Below are 17,951 nucleotides of genomic sequence, written 5' to 3'. Positions count from 1 at the left end.
CCCACCACCTCCTCCTCCTTTTGATCCTCCAGCCCTGCAGGGAAGAGCAGCGGATTCCTGCAGCTGCTCATCTCTGGGTTGCCTCAGGGTGCCTCCAGCTCTTCCAACCTTTGCAACCAATTTCCTCCACGGCTCCACTTGGCATGGGCTCTACTCCCCTGCCTGGACCCTGAGTCTCGTCGAGGGACCATAGGTCTCTAGGTAACAGACCTTGTGCTTAGGAGTATACGGACTCCAGAAAATGTACTAGGCAGATCCAGTACTTCTTAATGCCAGGGAAGGTCTCTCAAAGGTTTCATTGCCTGACCACGCAGTACTATTTGCACAAGACGTGTGTCAGAGTGAAGGAACACTGGATGGAGAGTTAGAGAACTAGAACTCACTATCCAGGCATGTACCTTAAAGCCCACCACGCCTGGTCATTCACCTCGCAGAGGGATCAGAGTTCACATGACCTGCTTAGAAATGGACACGGTTCTTGCAAATCTAAATATATTACTATTATTGATGGGACAGAGTTGCCTTTCATACAACGAAAGTGCTTTGCACTCAGCCCAATTTCAGTTTCTCAGCCTGATTTGCACTAAATGTAGTCGCAGAGGAGAAGTGCCTAGTCCAGTGCCTGGCATATCACATTTTTCTATTTGTTGTGGGTCCTGGGTGTGACTTCTGTGCTGGGAACCTCCTGTACATCATGACAACTTGTCAGTTCACCACGCAGGGAGGCCGAGGGCAACTCACCAATGTCGAGGACCCTCTGCTTCGCCGTGTGCTGCCGAGAGTGCCAGTACTTCCAGTACTTCAGCTGTTCGTCTCGGTTTTTGTCTTCACTGAAGACCACCATCACCACACTCTGCGGAGGCAAGAATAACGGAACTTACTTTTTGTTCTGGGCCTCGGTTGCTCACACGGTCTCCATTCGGAAAGTCCTACCAGAGGTGCATTTCTATAACGCTGCTTTTCTTGCTTTACAAAAGCCCAGACATGCTCAGTTACATGGTTTTGTTTTAAAATGAGCCTACTGCCCTAGCTGGTTTGGCTCAGTAGATAGAGCATCAGCCTGCGGACTGAAGGATCCTGGGTTTGATTCTGGTCAAGGGCACATGCCTGGGTTGCGGGCTCAATCCACAGTAGGGGGTGTGCTGGAGGCAACCAATCAATGATTCTCTCTCATCATTGATGTTTCTATCTCTCTCTCCCTCTCCTTTCCTCTCTAAAATCAATAAAAAATATGTTCAAATAAAAAAATGATTGGAAATGAGAAGAGCACATAGAAAAAAAAATCCTACATCATCTTTAACCTGAGTCATAAACAACCAGATAAACCAATTACCAGCAAATTTAATATTTTGTGAGGTAAGTAGGAATACCAAAGAATATTTTTCTTGTATTAAAAACAAGCATATTTTTGAAATTTCTTATCCTTAAACATAGAATCTGGCACCGTTTATAAAGGAGGAAATATCTGTTTCTGGCCTAATTAAGTGCCTGATGCTGGAATACTGGGTTAATGAGAGGAATGCTAAAGTAACGAGAGGAATACTAAAAGATGAGTTCACATTGATGAGTACAGATGTACGTCACAGATATTTCACAGACCAAAGATACAAGGTCAACTATGTTTTTTATTTCAATAGAATGTGTGATGCGTTTTGAAAATGAGCTTGAAAAACTCATAATCCAAAAACTCCTTTCAGTTCTCAATTATAAACAACCTCATTAAGCTAGACACTGTACGTGTTAATCCACTGTCATTTAGACAATGAAGAAGGTACCAAAAACAAGCAAACAAGCCCCAAGGACCCCTAATTACAGTCTCAGGGACAGGACTCTCCCTTCTCACTCCCTATCCAACATACTTCTTAGACATTTCCCCACCACTCCACAAGAATATTTCACTGACTTGTTATGTTCCTGAATAATTTCTCCTTTGTAGCATTTTACACACTGGGAGCACAAATCATTTGACAACAGGGCAGGCAAGCCCTTCCACCTCTTTCCAGAGCCCTGCTATACTTTTCCTTTTCAGCAGAGAGGGATTACGGTTCCCTCCCTTCTTGGCAGCAGCGAGAGTGCCAGAAGCTGGCAGACTTCCAGGGCACTTTCATTTCCCACACATAGGACCAGCACTCATGAACGTGAAAATTCCTCCACGTCACTCTTGGGAAGGACCATAGCATGCCTCGCCCCTTGGCTCCTGAGTAAGCATTGGGCCGCGAGGGCTTTTAACCAAAGTTGCAAAGGGTCTGGGGACACAGATGAATTGCATTCTCCTTTACAGAAAAGAAAGCAGCAGCAAAATATGTAGAAATATGTTCTGACTTACAGCTACTCACTTGAAAAATTAAAATCAACTGATTGAAAACAACAGCAGCAGCAAGGTAGCGCACAGGCCATGAATGAAGCTGGGAAAATTCCTTGGATACATTCAGAAAGCATGTTCCAACCATGTCCCTTCCCCGGGGCTTATTGGTTACTGATTAAAATGATAAACTGCGAGCCAATAAGTTCTCTTGCCCCAACTCTCTGACATTTGTTCTGGAGTTATTTATTTTAGAATTTTTTCCACACCCTTCCCACAAGGCTCCGAGGTAGCAAACGCATTCCTCTGATCCCTCTGATTTACTGAAGAAACGCGGCCCATACCCTGACTTTGCTGATGGGGTGTCGGAAGCATTTGTTGTCTCCAGTCTCACTGAGCGTTATGGCATAGAACTGTCCCTTGTTGAGGTAGGTCATGGGGCCCTCCCCCTGCTTCTGACGGAGAGACTTGGTGGCCTCCAGGGTGTACTGAAACGTGCCGCTGTGAACAGAAGACAAACAGTGGTCAGAGTCACTCGCTTGAACACTACTGATCAATTTCATTTCACATTGATTATCACTTTGTATGAATATTAACCAATATTTACTCTGTTTCAGAGACAAAACACAGCATATGGCAAAAGAGATGAGACCAGACCAAAGGTCACTGCTAACACAATGTATACAGACAGCATTCTTAATAGTGGCCCATAAACCAGATGGTTTGGAAGGGGAGGAAGTCCATGATGTACCTGGCCAAAGGTGCGAGGCCGTGCTAGGAAAACCTCTATTGGGTCTTAGCTGGCAATAGACAATGCCTGAAGTTTAAGAATTTATAGAGCTTGCCACTTTTATCCTAGTCACAAACCAAATGTGTGAATGTTTTTCTTCAATTCACATACATGTAAATCACCTTCTGTTTGTCTCACCAAGATATTGCAAATATATTCTACTTTTAAAAGCTTCAAAATGTGAAAACCCAAAACTCAAAACATTCATTACTAAACATCTAGTTCCATAACAGGGAGTATTTTTATTTTATTTTTGTGTTTTGTTTTCTAAGCCTGCAAAAGCACTCATGACAGGTATGTGCAAACAATGGTCCATGGGCCAAATCCAAGCTCACTGACTGTTTTTGTAAATAAAGTTTTATTGGAACACAGCTACGTTCCTTCATTTAGTGAATGCGGATGGCTGCTTCTCCATGGCTGCTTTCACACTGCATTGCAGAATTGAGTGGCTATGACTGCATAGCCACCAAATCTAAAATATTTACTAGATAGCCCATTACAGAAAAAGGTTGCAAATTGTTGCTCTAAATGATTGCCCTAATATTTTAAAAATATGATTTAACTTAAAAAACAAAAACACTCGTTTTCCCAACTTTGAAGAAAATATCAAGTGTTTAAAATGAGCAGAAGGTATGAATCATAATCTCTTTAAACATGCTCATTCAGAAATATTTATTGCTGGTACACCACAGGACAGCACACAATGACAACACAATAACAAAAACTGTGTGTTTTCTGAATCATCAGAATCTCTTCACTGAGTCTAACTATTTTTTATTTATTTTAATGGCTTACAAGATAACTGGCAACTCTTGCTTCCTATGTTGAACATTTTTGCAATGTCTGATTTTTTTTTTAAACTTTTATAATGAGAAACCATTTGAAGGGCAGAATGATATTCCTCTTACATGGTAAAAATCATAGGCTTAAGCTGATAAACTAAAAAAAATTCCAGAATATGTCTTAGACCAAGGTGGGAAATAAATCATTCAAGACAGAATCAATTCCACTGTCATTTTGTATAGAAAAAGCAATTCCAATATAGCCACTGAATCATAAAATGTGTGGCCTGGACAGGATATTGAGGACTGCCTACACCAGTAGCTTGCAACTTGTCTAGGGCACAGACTGCTTGAAAAATGAGAAGAAAGCTGTGAACCCTCTTCCCAGAAAAAAAGCACATATGAACATAAATGGTTCTGAATATAATTTCAGGGATCTCTCTAGCCCTCTCCCTTCCTCTCTCAAATCAATAAAATATATATATATATATATATATATATATATATATATATATATATATTTATAAAAAGGTTAGAAAGTATAACTTGGGGGTACATTTACTTTCTTTTGTGTTTTTTTTTTAAATATACTTTTATTGATTTCAGAGAGGAAAGGGGAGATAGAAATAGAAACATCAAAGAGGAGAGAGAATCATTAATTGGCTGTCTCTTGCACGGCCCCTACTGAGGATCGAGCCCACACCCGGGCATGTATTAGCATGTGCCCTTGACCAGAATCGAACCTGGGACCCTTCAATCCGCAGGCCGACGCTCTATCCACTGAGCCAAACCAGCTGGGACTTGGGGGTACATTTAAAGGCTCATCCGTTCATCAGTTTCCAGGGGCATCTCCTGGTAACCTACCTTGATGTCTGGTCATACATGTATTCCTCAGCCCCGACTGAAGCACTTCGAAATTTCTACAAAATATCCAAGTTATAGAAATTAAAACCAAGAAGTGAGTCATTATTACAAATTTTAAAAAGTGATAAATGTATCCAAACTGTTTTGTCCTCACTTTAAGAAGGAAAATTATATATTTTTTGGCATTACATTTTCAACCGTCGTGAAAAGAGCTACCCTTTGTGCGCAGAACCCACATGTCACCTGCACAGTGGGAACTGCCCTCAACCAAAAGCATGTGTACTTTGTGTATTATTCACGTGTCTGCAGGTGCTCTTAGAGTGTCTGCAGGTTCTGGAAACTGTTTCCTCAAACATATAAAACATTTCTTCCACTGTCTGTTACCTCTAATGCTTATTCCAAGTCATAGAATCTGAATTACTGGAACTGGAATTACACACATCATAGTCCAAGCATTATAGTAGAGTGGTTTGGAGCATAGTTTCTAGAGCAAGACTGTGTAGGGTGAAGTTCTAGCTCTCTTGCCTGCTATCTGTGTAAACTGAGGCAAGTATCTTATTTTCTCCATCTGTAAAATGCCTACTTATAGTGATTAGATGGACTAAATATGCAAATAAAGCATAAGAACAGTAAGCGTTATAGAGTGGAACCTCAATTTTTTTTAACTTAATTTGTCTGGAAAGCTATTTGAGAAGCCATTTGTTCATGACAGAGAATCAAAGATTCAGATTTAAGCTTCTTGTATAATCAATCAATCAATCAATCAGCAAAGCATTTAATGGGAATTTTTTGAGGCTTTATCATCTTCTTGGTGCCAGGAGAAATGTAGAAAAACTATAAGGCACTGTCCTGTCCTCGGAGAGATAAAAATTGGTGGAGGAGATGGGTAAATTCACATGAAAAGCAACAAAAGAAACAAAAATACAACAAAAGAAACAAAAGTACAGCAAATGACTAACTATGAAAGGCTATGTTGAATCACTCATTTACTCATGCAGGTGTCTTGACTGGAAAAGGGCATTGCCAGGAAAGAAAAACCAGCAATATTAGAAGAGTTCATGGAGACTGTGACCTTTGCTCCAACGCTTGGAAGCCAAAGAGAACCTGGGTTTACTGAAGATATTAAAAGAAAGTAATCCGGGTGAGAGAGGACCACCATGATTCAAGACAAAATGATAGGTACAAATGTGGTTCGTGGATGGAGTCAAGGACATAGGCCTGCCCTGGTTATGAAGGAAGGACCTGAAAGTCTCCAGTAGCCACTAGCCAAATGTGCTGAAGTTGATTAGAATGAAGTAAAGTTAAACATTCAGTTCCTCCGTCAAGCAGCCACCTTTCAAATACTACATTGACACATAGAACTAGTGGCTACCATCTGGGACAGCATAAAAGACAATTTCCATCGTTGCAGAAAGTTCTATTGGACAGGACGAATTTATGAAAAGGTACTTATACATAGTATAGTTAAGAATTAGGAAAATTTGGAGTAGGAGGATAGCATAAAGAAAAACATACTTAAGGAAGTATTTTAGAGATAGAGGGGATGCATTTCCAAAGTCTTTGAAGGAATATGTAATAACCTGCAACAACACATAGTGGACCAGTATTAATAAACATGACCTTGAATAAATTTATTGTCAATGACATAGAGCTCTGCATCCTGAGGATAGGCTAGCCTACTAAAACATACTGGACTTCTAACGCCTATGATTTTAATCGCCCGGGTGATATGAAAAGGTGTGATATACTACAACTGTTCAGACTCAAAGAGACTGTCTATATGCTGACTGAATTAAAGAATCACTCCAATAACTATCAGTGCATATGAACAAGAACTATGAAAAAAATAGTTGATATGTTTTAGACACAGAATTACTATTCTCAAGTTTAAATTTTTTCCCTTAATTCTGTTACACTGTCTTTCAAATTTAAAAAATTAAATGTAGAGTCCACTTGGAATATATCACCATCCTCTATGAGACATGGTCATACTAATGGGTCACATGGCCCTAAATGATTTAGTATGAAGAATTAGAAACAAAATGCTTGGGCCATTCTGGCTACAGTTACCAAGTTTCATAACTGTTTGGACATCTTTTGATATAATTTGTAGGATGCCTAAAGGCAAGCAGACAGCCAACATCGCCATAATTTACTGTGATTTGATGTAGTGCATCTATATATTTCTTAATTATTTAGGTCAAACTACTCCCTTCCTGATACCACTACACAAACACACACACACACACACACACACAAATGAGTCAGTCTCTCATAGAGAATAAAACCTGCTCATTCAACAAAGGTCTTAGACATTTTAATAATATTCCCAAAAGAATACTAGATTTTAGACAAATTTTCCTTAGTGACATTTACTTGGTGAGGTTACTGAGCTCACCTAATCTATAGCCTGTTGGCAATGCCACAGCTAAGGATCATAATAGAGCATTCCATTTAATTCACATCAGATTGAAATACAATATGCAAGGTAAACACTGATTTCCAAGACTAGGAAAGCAGCTAAAATATTCCAGCTATTCCAAATTCAGTGGGAATAATCTTCACATATAGTTTCTGGTAAGTTACTTTCTCAGGCACCTAAAAATAAAACCCCAAATACAATAGCTTCCTTTCACCAGCCTCTTTATCTGCAACACAAACACAACTGATAACACATCCCCCAAATAGCAGGATGGTTCATTGACATTGGACAACATCCATGGACTCTTCTGTGACTAATGGAATATTTCTACACCACGTAAGAAAAACATCAGTGCAGCCCTTTAGTGAAAAAGCATGTACTTCACATTCCCATGTGGAGTGATTTTAAAACAAACAAGCCAGCAGCGATCATTGTTTCTGTAAATTCTATGGGCACAGGAGAAGAATAGGTACAAAGTACACATACACACACTTGATTATTGAAAATACAAATTCTTTCTTGAATATTCAATCAGACAAGGTTGTAGAAAGTTATATTGTTTTGTGTTGTGTTTTTTTTAAAGAATAGGCAGACCTATTTGTGTTGTTTTGTGTTGTGTGTTTTTTAAAGAATTTAGCTACCCTTTGGGAAGGTTACAAACTAAAAGAGGTCAAGGTAAAAACTTTAAAAAATAGGAAGTTTCCACACAAAAATCTCTTCATTCCTTATAAATATTTAATTCTTAAGATCAAAACTAAAACAAAGGAATCTGTCAGCTAAGAGTCAAAATAACATTTCTCCACATACCTAGACCAATGGTTTATTAAAATGTGCTCATAATACCAAACCAGAGAGGGTCGGACCTGCATTGCCACCCTGTGCCCACCATCCAGATATCATTGCTGACATGTACACTTAAGGAACTGTTTGACATTGAAATGGGGACTCAGAACTGTTGAACATTGAAATTGGGACTCAAACATTTTTTGTAATTATATGTTTATTCCTAGTCTGCAGAGGCAAGATTCTTTAAAGGAAAGAAAAGGGGAAAAAATAGATACAGAAGCAAAGAAGCATTGAACAGACTGTCGGGCTACAGCGGGAAGGCAGAGGAGGTTTTTTGCGGGGGGGGGGGGGGGGGGGAAGGGGGGCTGTAAGAGATCAATTGAAGGACTTGTGCGCATGCATATAAGCATAACCAATGGATAAAAGACACTGGGGGGGGGGGCAGGTAAAGGCATGTACTGGGGGGAAGGGGAGGCTGGGGGGAGGTCAATGGGAAAAAAAATGAGACATATGTACTACTATTTGTAATACTTCAAACAATTAAAAAAAAAATTAAAAGAAAAAAAAAATAAATAAATAAAATGTGCTCATAATAAAAGATATAAACACATTTTTAAAAATAGCCGTCAACTCATAGTTCAATTCATTTATCCCACTTTAAAAGTAAATAGAGAACAAAAGTTAGCTGATGGGCCCAGCCAGTTTGGCTCAATGGTTGAGCGTTGACCCATGAACCAAGAGGTTACTGGTTCGATTCCCTGTGGGGACACATTCCTGGGTTGCCTGGTTGTGGCTATGGCTCGATCCCCAGTGTGGGTATGCAGAAGACAGCCGATGGATGTGTTTCTCTCTCATCGATGTTTCTCTCTCTCTATCCCTCTCCCTTCCTCACTCTCTAAAATCAATAAAAACATATTTTAAAAATAAAAAATTCAACAGATCTTAAATAAAATTTGTTTCTAAATTTAAAAAAAAGTTAGCTGGGGGTTCTGGATTTAGGTTCTTGCTACTGATGAAAGAACGGGGACTCACCTCCGAGGTTCCATCCTTGAAGCTCTCGCTGTAAGTGCTGTCCGGGGTGCTGCGCTGGTCATCCTTGAGGTAGGTGCCGTGGCTGGCCATGGAGGGCGCACCGTACTGAGTCTGTTCAAAGATAACCACACGCTGCTCCTCCCCGTCTCCCCGGGGATAGTGCACAGGTGGGGCCATGAAAACTGGTGTGAAATCTTCGGCTTTCACCACTGTGATTCCTGACACAGGGATGATGGCAGGACTCTCGGGGACGTTGGCGCTGTACTGTTCCCGTTTTGAATTCTCCAGGTGGTCTTGGTTTAGGGAAAGGTTCACAGGAACAGTCTTTAGGACCTGTACTCGGTTTTCTCCTCCACTCAAGTTACTCTGGGCTTCGCTGGTGCCAAGACAGTTTCTGTGTGTTGAAACCCACCCCAAAATAGGATAGAGTTAGGAAGCTCACCATTTTGCAACTCTTGATAAAGTAACGGATGCCGGTGTGAATGTATAATAATCAGAGGCAAGGCGGATGGTGAACATCACAATGGGAGCCAAAAGATCTCTGCATCCCTAGGAGGACAACTACCCGTGTGTGCCTCCTGCAAACAGCCCCACCTAGAAAGTGCTATTACTTTTAAAAAAAAAAGAAGTTGACCTTAATTCTAAGCAAGCCTTTACATCTAACCTCCAGCTCTCAGGAAACACAGGAGCTGGGAGAAAGACTTAGACAACATCATAAAGAACCGATCAGACAAACCAGAATGCCACATGCATGTCTCACTGACCTGGCTTCTTCAAGTAAGTCAGAGGCATGAAAAAGGAAGAAGGATGGGAGGCTTATTCTAGACTAGAAGAAATTTAAAAGACATAACAATCAACTATGATGAGAAGATCTTGTTTGGATCCCGATCTGAACAAACCAAAGAGGCATTTATGAGGCAATAGGATTTTTGAGGCAATTGAATATGGACTGGGCATTAGGTGATATTAAGGAAATATGTTAATTTAGTTAGGTGTGGTAAGGATTTTGAGATTACGTAATAAAGGGTCCTGGGTTTTTTTTAGATATACAAATCAGAAGGAGTTAAGGTAAAATGACGTGCCTTATTTTAAATTCTATTGCCATTGAATAAGGAAAAGGAGGGGAAGAGAAAAGGTAGAGATTAAGCAAGTGTAACAAACGTTATCACTGCTGAATCAAGAGGATCAGATGGGCATTTGGGGGTCACTACATGGTCCTCTTTACTTCTGTAGATGTTTGAAAACTTTCAAAAGAAAACATTTTAAAATAGTTTTATTTAAAAAGGCAGGAGAACTGACATGGTAATTTGAGGGAGGATGAGAAGGATATTTTTCACTTTCCTATGGGCTACCCTAAAATTTAGAAATTGTAGGAAAAGTAAGAAGTGAGAATTTATCATTTAAATGTTTTTGCTAAATGAAGGAATAACATGAGCTCACTCATAGCCTTAGCATTGAATTACATTCAGGGATTAAGGAAGTGATGTAACTGTAAAAGAAGATCTCTCAGATCTCAGACCTCCTGGCTGGTACAAAGAGAAAGGAGGAATTAGAAAATTAATTCTTGCCAGGCTAGAATGAAATATTTTCATTTATACTAAAGAATTCTGGGAGAGAGCAGAAGCAGAGAGAGACTCGTTAATGGAAGATTATTATTGGTAACAAAACAATTTTACTAGCAAAGTCTCTGTGGTCGTTAAAACCTGAGGCCTCCTCTCACTTATTTATTGATTACGCTGATGGATAAACAGAGAAAATACATGTCTTGTATGGAGCCCTGCCCCGATGTCTGCTTTATTTAAACTACCATGTTCCTTGTAGGGCTTCCCGGCATCTCTCACAGAGAGAAAAATGCTAATAAAATTGGTTCTTCCAAGAATTGAGCTCTCTTGGCTCCTCTGTATGAAGGAAGTCCATGAGCTTCTGAGCTTGCCTAACTCTCAAGCAGGACTTGGTATTTCAGCTTTGATTTTTCAGATAAAACTTCAAAGTGAAGCTGGAGGAAAGAATGGCTCCACATGAACACAGTCAACAGAAAATATCTACACTTCTCTGAGTCTGTCACAGATCTGTACAAATCATTCTAGAAAATAACCCTTTAGAGAATAAAATCGTAAGTCTACAAACATTCTGGCTTTAAGTAATAACCTGCTTTCGTGGCCAAATCAAGCGGTGAATCTGTATATAGGACACAGTGAAAATTAAGAAATTATGTTTAATCTGAATCCAGTTAGCCGGAGGATGCCAAAACTCGGACCACCCATTTATATCAGCATTTCCTAAACCCCATTATTTAGAACATTTGCATGGAATGTTAATAGATGTTCCTCAAAGAAAGGAGTCCATGATAAAATCAGCATTAAAACAAAACAAAAAAAATCTTTGCCATAACAAGACCACCCTGGTGGATCACAAACACCATGAATACGGTAAAGGCCCTCCCCACCCCCCCCAGGCATTCCTTCACCTGTTTAATTGTAACCCGGAATTTCTGAAACTCATTTTACCCCAGACCCTTTTGTGGAGGATTAACTATTAATACTGGTGGGTAATGTCCTGCAGGTTGAGTGGAGAAGTGTTGGTCTACATTTATTAGCTACCAGAGCAATTAACCAGTTTCCACTCCTCTGGGCTTTGAACTAGTATAGTCTTAATGGCTTTGCCGAAATATTACAAGTTAACCAACTCCTCTATAGTTAAAGAGTTCATTTTAGTCCACATTTCCTAATTGTTTAATTCATATAAAATGCCTGAATTCTAAACAAAAACTAGATTTATAGTTGTACAAATCTAGCTGAGTCATTATTATATGATGAGGAAATAACAGGCTCAGCAGCATCCTATAACGTGTAATGATGCCCCAGTAGAACAGCATTGGCTTTCAAAGCTGATGCAGGAGAACTTCAGAAAGACATCAAAAAAAATGGATGATTAAAACAAAGTAAGAATTATTGTGACATACTGACTCACCTCCAATGTAATTTAAAATTGAACCAAATATTATAAAAGGAGAAAAATGCAATGCTAAGAATGGTGCATTCAATATTGTAGGGAGCGGCTATAGGGTCAAGCCTCGGACTGACCTGTGGCAGAGCCACATACAAGTCCCAGCACAATTAAGCTTGACCTTATAGTCCTCTCTTGTTCCTGGGGAGCTAATGGGCTGTGGGAGGTGCAGCAAGTGCTACCAAAACAAAGCTTGAGTAACGAATAGATTTGAAACTCGCAAGAACATTGTAAACATGTTGACCACTCCCCTTGTTTTGCTTTGTGTGATCTGACTATAAAATAAAGCTTTGGGTTACAGGCTATGTCATTGTTTCCTCATTCAGGCACGGTGATCCTACCTAGCCCCAACTGTATTCTCTTGTCTGCCTTCTTTAATCCTTCCCCACCCCTCCTCAGGTTCACCCCTGGCCATGCTGAATGCGGTTCACAATATACTTTTTTAAAACTTTTAGGATTATGTCATTGAAAGTCTATTTTCCAAAGAAGCAACTTCTTTATAGAGTTGTAATGATATCATGTTAGCACATGGCACCTTAATTCATGAATGCACTGCAGATCAAATGATATCCTTCCAAATCACATTCAGCCAGAGTCTACTAAGTCATAATTAGTCTATACAAGGTGGTTTTGTGTATCCCTCACTGCCAGCTTTCTTAAAGGTGTTCCATTAAAATCACAAAAATAACCATTAAAATACAATGAGCACCTGTCACTTTAAAGGTGTTCTAAAAGATACTTTAATTAAACATGGTTCTTTTGTCTACTATTATGCAGACAGAGTACACATCTGAGACTCATTTTCTCCCGACCCCTCTATGATGGCTGATATAGGAACTTACAGACAGCATAGTCTTAGCTTAATAAACAGTGGCTAGATGGAGGAAAAGTTACAGGACCTGAAGAGTGGCAGCCTCCTTCTCCCTGTCATCACTACTGCCAACTGGGACCCAGGGCCCATGGCAGTGTGGGGCATCAGCAGGTCCCTGTGGACCTGCAAATCAGATGCAGCCAGTCATAATCATCTGCTGGGATACACCTTGGAGATGATGCACAGCTTAGGGCTGCTAGTTGGTGGAGTGGCCCCAACTGCTAGTCCTAATATATAAAAACCCAGGGTCTGTAACATCCAAAACGACCGAAGGCTCGACTGACCGAAAGTCAGTGCTGGGTTGCCGTGGCGACCCAGCACTGACTGCCCGCTGCTGTGCCTCTCTCTCTCTCAGGCTCCACTGGGGCTGCTGATCAGCCCCGCCTCTCTGATCAGGCCCATTGATAGGCCCAGAGACGCTGACTTGCATAGAAAATGACCAATCAGAAAACCAAATCTGGGTGAAGTGTGAGAAGCCAATGGCTGCCTAGGAGGCGGAGCTTTTGACGCTGACTGGCACAGAAACCGACCAATCAGAACCTAATCTGGGTGAACTGTGAAGACAGAACCTAAGGTTGGGGCTGAGGAGGGGTTTTAAGGGCAACAGCAGTTTGGTGTAAGGTGTAAAAAAGCGGTTCAATTTTTTAATGACTGGTTTGGCAGTATAGTGCATATGGCTGGCTATCAGTCCAGGTATAGGGATTATGTATTTTTGTCTGCCAAGAGCATCTCCTCCTGATGAAAAAGGCTCTCCTGCCCCATTTAAGCAATCCTATCCTATATAATCTATCTATATTACTAAAAGGGTAATATGCTAATTAGACAGGGTTGACTGGCCATCTTCTGGCCGTCCGACTTCCTTCTGGACAAAGCCATGGTGGTGGGGGCCAAGGCAGAGGCCATTAGGGGTGATCAGGCCGGCAGGGAGGACAGTTGGGGGCAAGATCAGGCTGGCAGGGGAGGGCAGTTGGGGGGCGAATACAGGCTGGCAGGGGAAGGCAGTTGGGGGCAACCAGGCAGGCAGGCAGAGGCAGTTAGGGGCGATCAGGCAGGCAGGCAGGTGAGCGGTTAGGAGCCAGCAATCCCAGATTGCGAGAGGGATGTCTGACCTCTGGTTTAGGCCTAAACCAGTGGTCGGACATGCCCCAAAGGGTCCCCAATTGGAGAGGGTGCAGGCTGAGCTGAGGAAATGCCCCCCCCCCCCGCAACCCGTGCACAAATTTCATGCACCAGGCCAATAGTCATATAATAAGATCATAATGTCACAAGCAGTTCCTATCAAGGCCAGGTAAGATTCTGACATAAGTGCCAGCAGGGGATTTCATTTCTCCTGGCTTTATATTTCCATTTGAAAAAACCTGCAGTAGAGAAATACTAAGGGGTCTCCCTCCCTCTGCCATGGAAGAGATATATTTGGTCTGTTTGGAAGAAGTAGCTGAGCAAGATGGTTCAGTCCCTTCTAGTTTCCTCTTTATGTCTGGATCATCTTGGCCAAAAAGAGGTGACAAGCCAGTCACCGCTGACACACCACAAGTGGTCTGTCTCTTCAGGGAGGCCTGAAGTCCTGCCTGGGACCAGATGAATAAGCGTACCTAAGGCAGGAATGAAATGATACAAACTGCGGATTCAAAAATCACATTCCCCAATTGCCTTCCTCTGAAATAAAACTTTTTTTTTTCCTTTTTAATTTCAATCTGTAGGACTGTATCCTATTTTCCAATTGGTTCTTATTTCAAGATTGCAGGAAAGGAGTATTGTTATGATCTCCCTAACATCTGTCCCATGCCTCCTCCCTGACAGTGTCCACTGCTACCCAGAGCCTCTTCCTCTACCTCATCAAAAGCAAGCTCCAAGTGCCTGATCCCCTCAAGAGCCTGATCACAGTTATACAGCCGTGGGAGTGGTAGAAAACTCACCTCAGCGGTGAGCTATCTTTGCCAGCAGATCACCTCTAACCATGGGGATTTTCAGCCTCCTCAGAAGGGGGTATGTATATCAAGAGCCTGCTGGCGACCCTTTGGATGCACAATCAAAAAGTGCAACTTTCTCTCTCTACTGAGAGATTGGGTTTTGGCCCAGACTCCAAAAGACAGTTAGAGGAGGCTATGACCCTATCTCCTATAGTTTAGAACTGTTTGAAAAACAAAACAAAAATATCGAACAAGAGTTTTTTGGAAGCCAGGCATATTCCTTTAAATAACATGGTACCTTTTGTCCTGATCTTCTTGGTTATCACTTGCTTTGCTCACAGACAGCAGCCTCTTGTCGCGAGGAACCTGGAAACATCAGAAACCATCAGTGAGACTTACAAAGATGCAACTGTGACCATGTGCAGAGCTAGACACCAACAGAAGCAAAAAAACTGAAATGGGACACAGTCCAGAGGAAGGCGGCAGATTTGCTATAGCCAGGAGCTGGTTAAAGGTTAAGTAGGTGCAATGACAGTGGACCAGACACAAAGGGGTGATGCTAAATGGAGGGCCACACAATCATGATTCTGCTGTGCACGGCTGACACGGACAACTGTCCTGAACCTGAGCCACTCCTCAGCCCTCCCCACCTTGGGAGTGGATGGGGGAAAGGAATACAATAAATGAAGGATGGATCTGAACATCTGTGCCCTAGAGCAGACAGAAAACATCTTGGAGTTACAACAAGCATTCTGTTAAGGAACAGGCACTGACCCTCTACTCTGATGAGGGGCTGCAGGAGCTGACATGAAGGGGAGCAAACTGGGCAGGGGCTGCACTGTCCAGCGAGGGAGCAGCGTCTGGTATACCTGGACCACCCTTTACCACCCTCTCTACATAGTTCAGGGCCTTGCTTCCACAGTTTTTTCTTCTAACACACTTTTACTGTCTGCAGAAGCACAATGCTGATATACTGCCTGAAACATTATTGAAAACGTACTACTTGTGAGAAGGCACACCCCACCAGCAGTTTCTGATCACCATCTAATCACTCTGCTGCAGCTCAGATGGTTTGCATATCTCTGCCATAGTTTTCAAACATGGAAATAGTAGGTTTGGATTTGGTTGGTTGGATAATTTTTGGGGAAAAGGGGTGTTTTATTTTGTTCTTTCTAGATCTTCCTTCTAGCCAAACTCCTCTGCATCTAAAATGCAGTCTTCACTATTTTGACATAAAAGAGCATTTATGTTTCTCTTCTGAATTCCCCTAGCAATTCTTATGATTTCCACTCACCTGGATCATATGCAAGCCCAGTCAACGGGACTAAGGAGAAAAAACTGAAATGGGCCACACTCCAGAGGAAGGCGTGGCTAACAGCAGGGTGGCTAAGAGTTAAGACCTAGACTGGACTGTCTGGGTTCGAATCTCCAGCTCTACCACTAACTAAACTCTGCCTCACTTTCCTTATCTATAAAACAGGCTTAATGGTAGTTTTAGACCTCACAGTTTTCAGTAAAATTAGATGAGTTAATTTTTTTTAGAAGCATTTAGATTGTATGGTACAAGTATACTATATAATAAAAGGCTAATATGCAAATAGACAGAACTGTGGAACAACCGAACAACCAGTCGCTATGACATGCGCTGACCACTAGGGGCGTGCATGGAACATGGCGGGCATCAGCTGTGGTGGTATGGTGGAGCAGGTGAGTGGGGGCACCAGACCAAGGTGGGGTGCCACTCACTGTCATTGGGGTGAGCCTCTGGTGGTTACTGAAAATTCTTTGCCCCCGTGTGCTGCAGTCTGGCCCAGCGCTTGCACCTGCTGCCGGCGCCTGGCGCTGGCCCCCATTGCTCAGTGCCATCAACGGGTGTGAGCGGCGGCTGCTGGCCCCGATTGCCCCTGAGGGTTTCTCTACCTCCCCCTGCTCCTGAGGGGTGATTGGGGCCGGCAGCCACCGCTCACACCCGCTGATGGCACTAAGCGATTAAAGCCAGCGCCAACAGTGGGTGCGAGTGGAGCCAGCGCTGTCAGTGCATGGGAGTGGTGGTGGGAGCGGGGCTGCTGGCAGACAGGGTACTGGGAGCCGTGGCGGGAGGGGCTAGGCGGGGGCTCAGAGGATGGGCTGAGACCCATCCCAGTGCCCCCTGCCCCCCGCAGCCTCGCAGCCCACAGCTCCTTTCAAGGTGCACAAATTCGTGCACTGGGCCCCTAGTTTCTTAAATAAAAATAAAATAAATCAACTGTAAGTCCTTCACTAACATGTCAATGTTGAGAGTCTACATACAACATTCTTGGCACTGCTAAATGCTGGGTAGAAATGACATTAATAAAATATTGTTCCTATCGTCTACTGAAGATAATATATAAACATAAAAATTCAATGCTCAGCACAACCATGTTCATAGCAGCATTACTCACAATAGCCAAAAGGTGAAAACAATCTCAATGTCCATGTACAGATGAATGGATAAACAAAATGTGGTATATACACACAATGGAATATTATTCAGCCTCAATAATGAAATTCTGATACCTGTTATAATATAAACAAGCATTAAAGACATTATGAGCCCAGCTGGAGTGGCTCAGGGGTTGAGCTGGACCTATGAATCTGGAGGTCAGGGATGGATTCCCAGTCAGGGCATATGCCCTGGTTGCAGGCTCAATCCCCACTGGGGGATGTGCAGGAGGCAGCCAATCAATGATTCTCTCTCATCATTGGTGTTTCTCTCTCCCCCTCTCCTTTCCTCTCTGAAATAAATAAAAATATATTTTTAAAAACTTTAAAAAATAAAGACCTTACAATAAATCCCATGGGACTCAAATCCATATACTTCCCTCTGAATGCCTGCTTCCTGGTTCAGCCTCCAACAGCCCTATTTTCTTATTCTTCTTAAAGAAGACCCTTTAACATTTCATGTAATATTGGTTTGGTGGTGACAAATTCCTTTAGCTTATTCTTGTCTGGGAAGTTCTTTAACTGTCCTTTGATTCTAAATAATAGCTTTGTTGGGTAGAGTAATCTTGGTTGTAGGTCCTTGCTTTTCATCTCTTTGAATATTTCTTATCAATCCCTTCTGGCCTTCATAGTTTCTGTTGAGAAATCAGTTGACATTCTTCTGGGAGCTCCTTTGTAGTAGGTAACTGACTGCTTTTCTTTTAAGATTCTCACTTTGTCTTT

General features: G+C 41.9%; 1 protein-coding gene across 1 annotated transcript in view; it reads right to left on the bottom strand.

Annotated features, from left to right (window-relative positions):
• The window catches only part of GRHL2 (grainyhead like transcription factor 2), a gene marked incomplete at its 5' end in the record, with an annotated part of 87,348 nt that overhangs the window by 62,398 nt on the left and 6,999 nt on the right, over positions 1–17,951 (bottom strand). The window contains 5 exons of the mRNA XM_080647232.1: positions 742–853; positions 2,647–2,803; positions 4,739–4,794; positions 8,979–9,372; positions 15,064–15,131. Of these exons, the coding sequence (XP_080503358.1) occupies positions 742–853; positions 2,647–2,803; positions 4,739–4,794; positions 8,979–9,372; positions 15,064–15,131 (787 nt within the window). The remainder of the gene's footprint in view (positions 1–741; positions 854–2,646; positions 2,804–4,738; positions 4,795–8,978; positions 9,373–15,063; positions 15,132–17,951) is intronic.

This window comes from Plecotus auritus (genome assembly GCF_963455305.1).
Source record: "Plecotus auritus genome assembly, chromosome: 11".
In the NCBI taxonomy this organism is placed as follows: domain Eukaryota; kingdom Metazoa; phylum Chordata; class Mammalia; order Chiroptera; family Vespertilionidae; genus Plecotus; species Plecotus auritus.
Note: the sequence above shows the minus strand (reverse complement) of the source record. Positions and strands in the feature narration are given on the sequence as shown.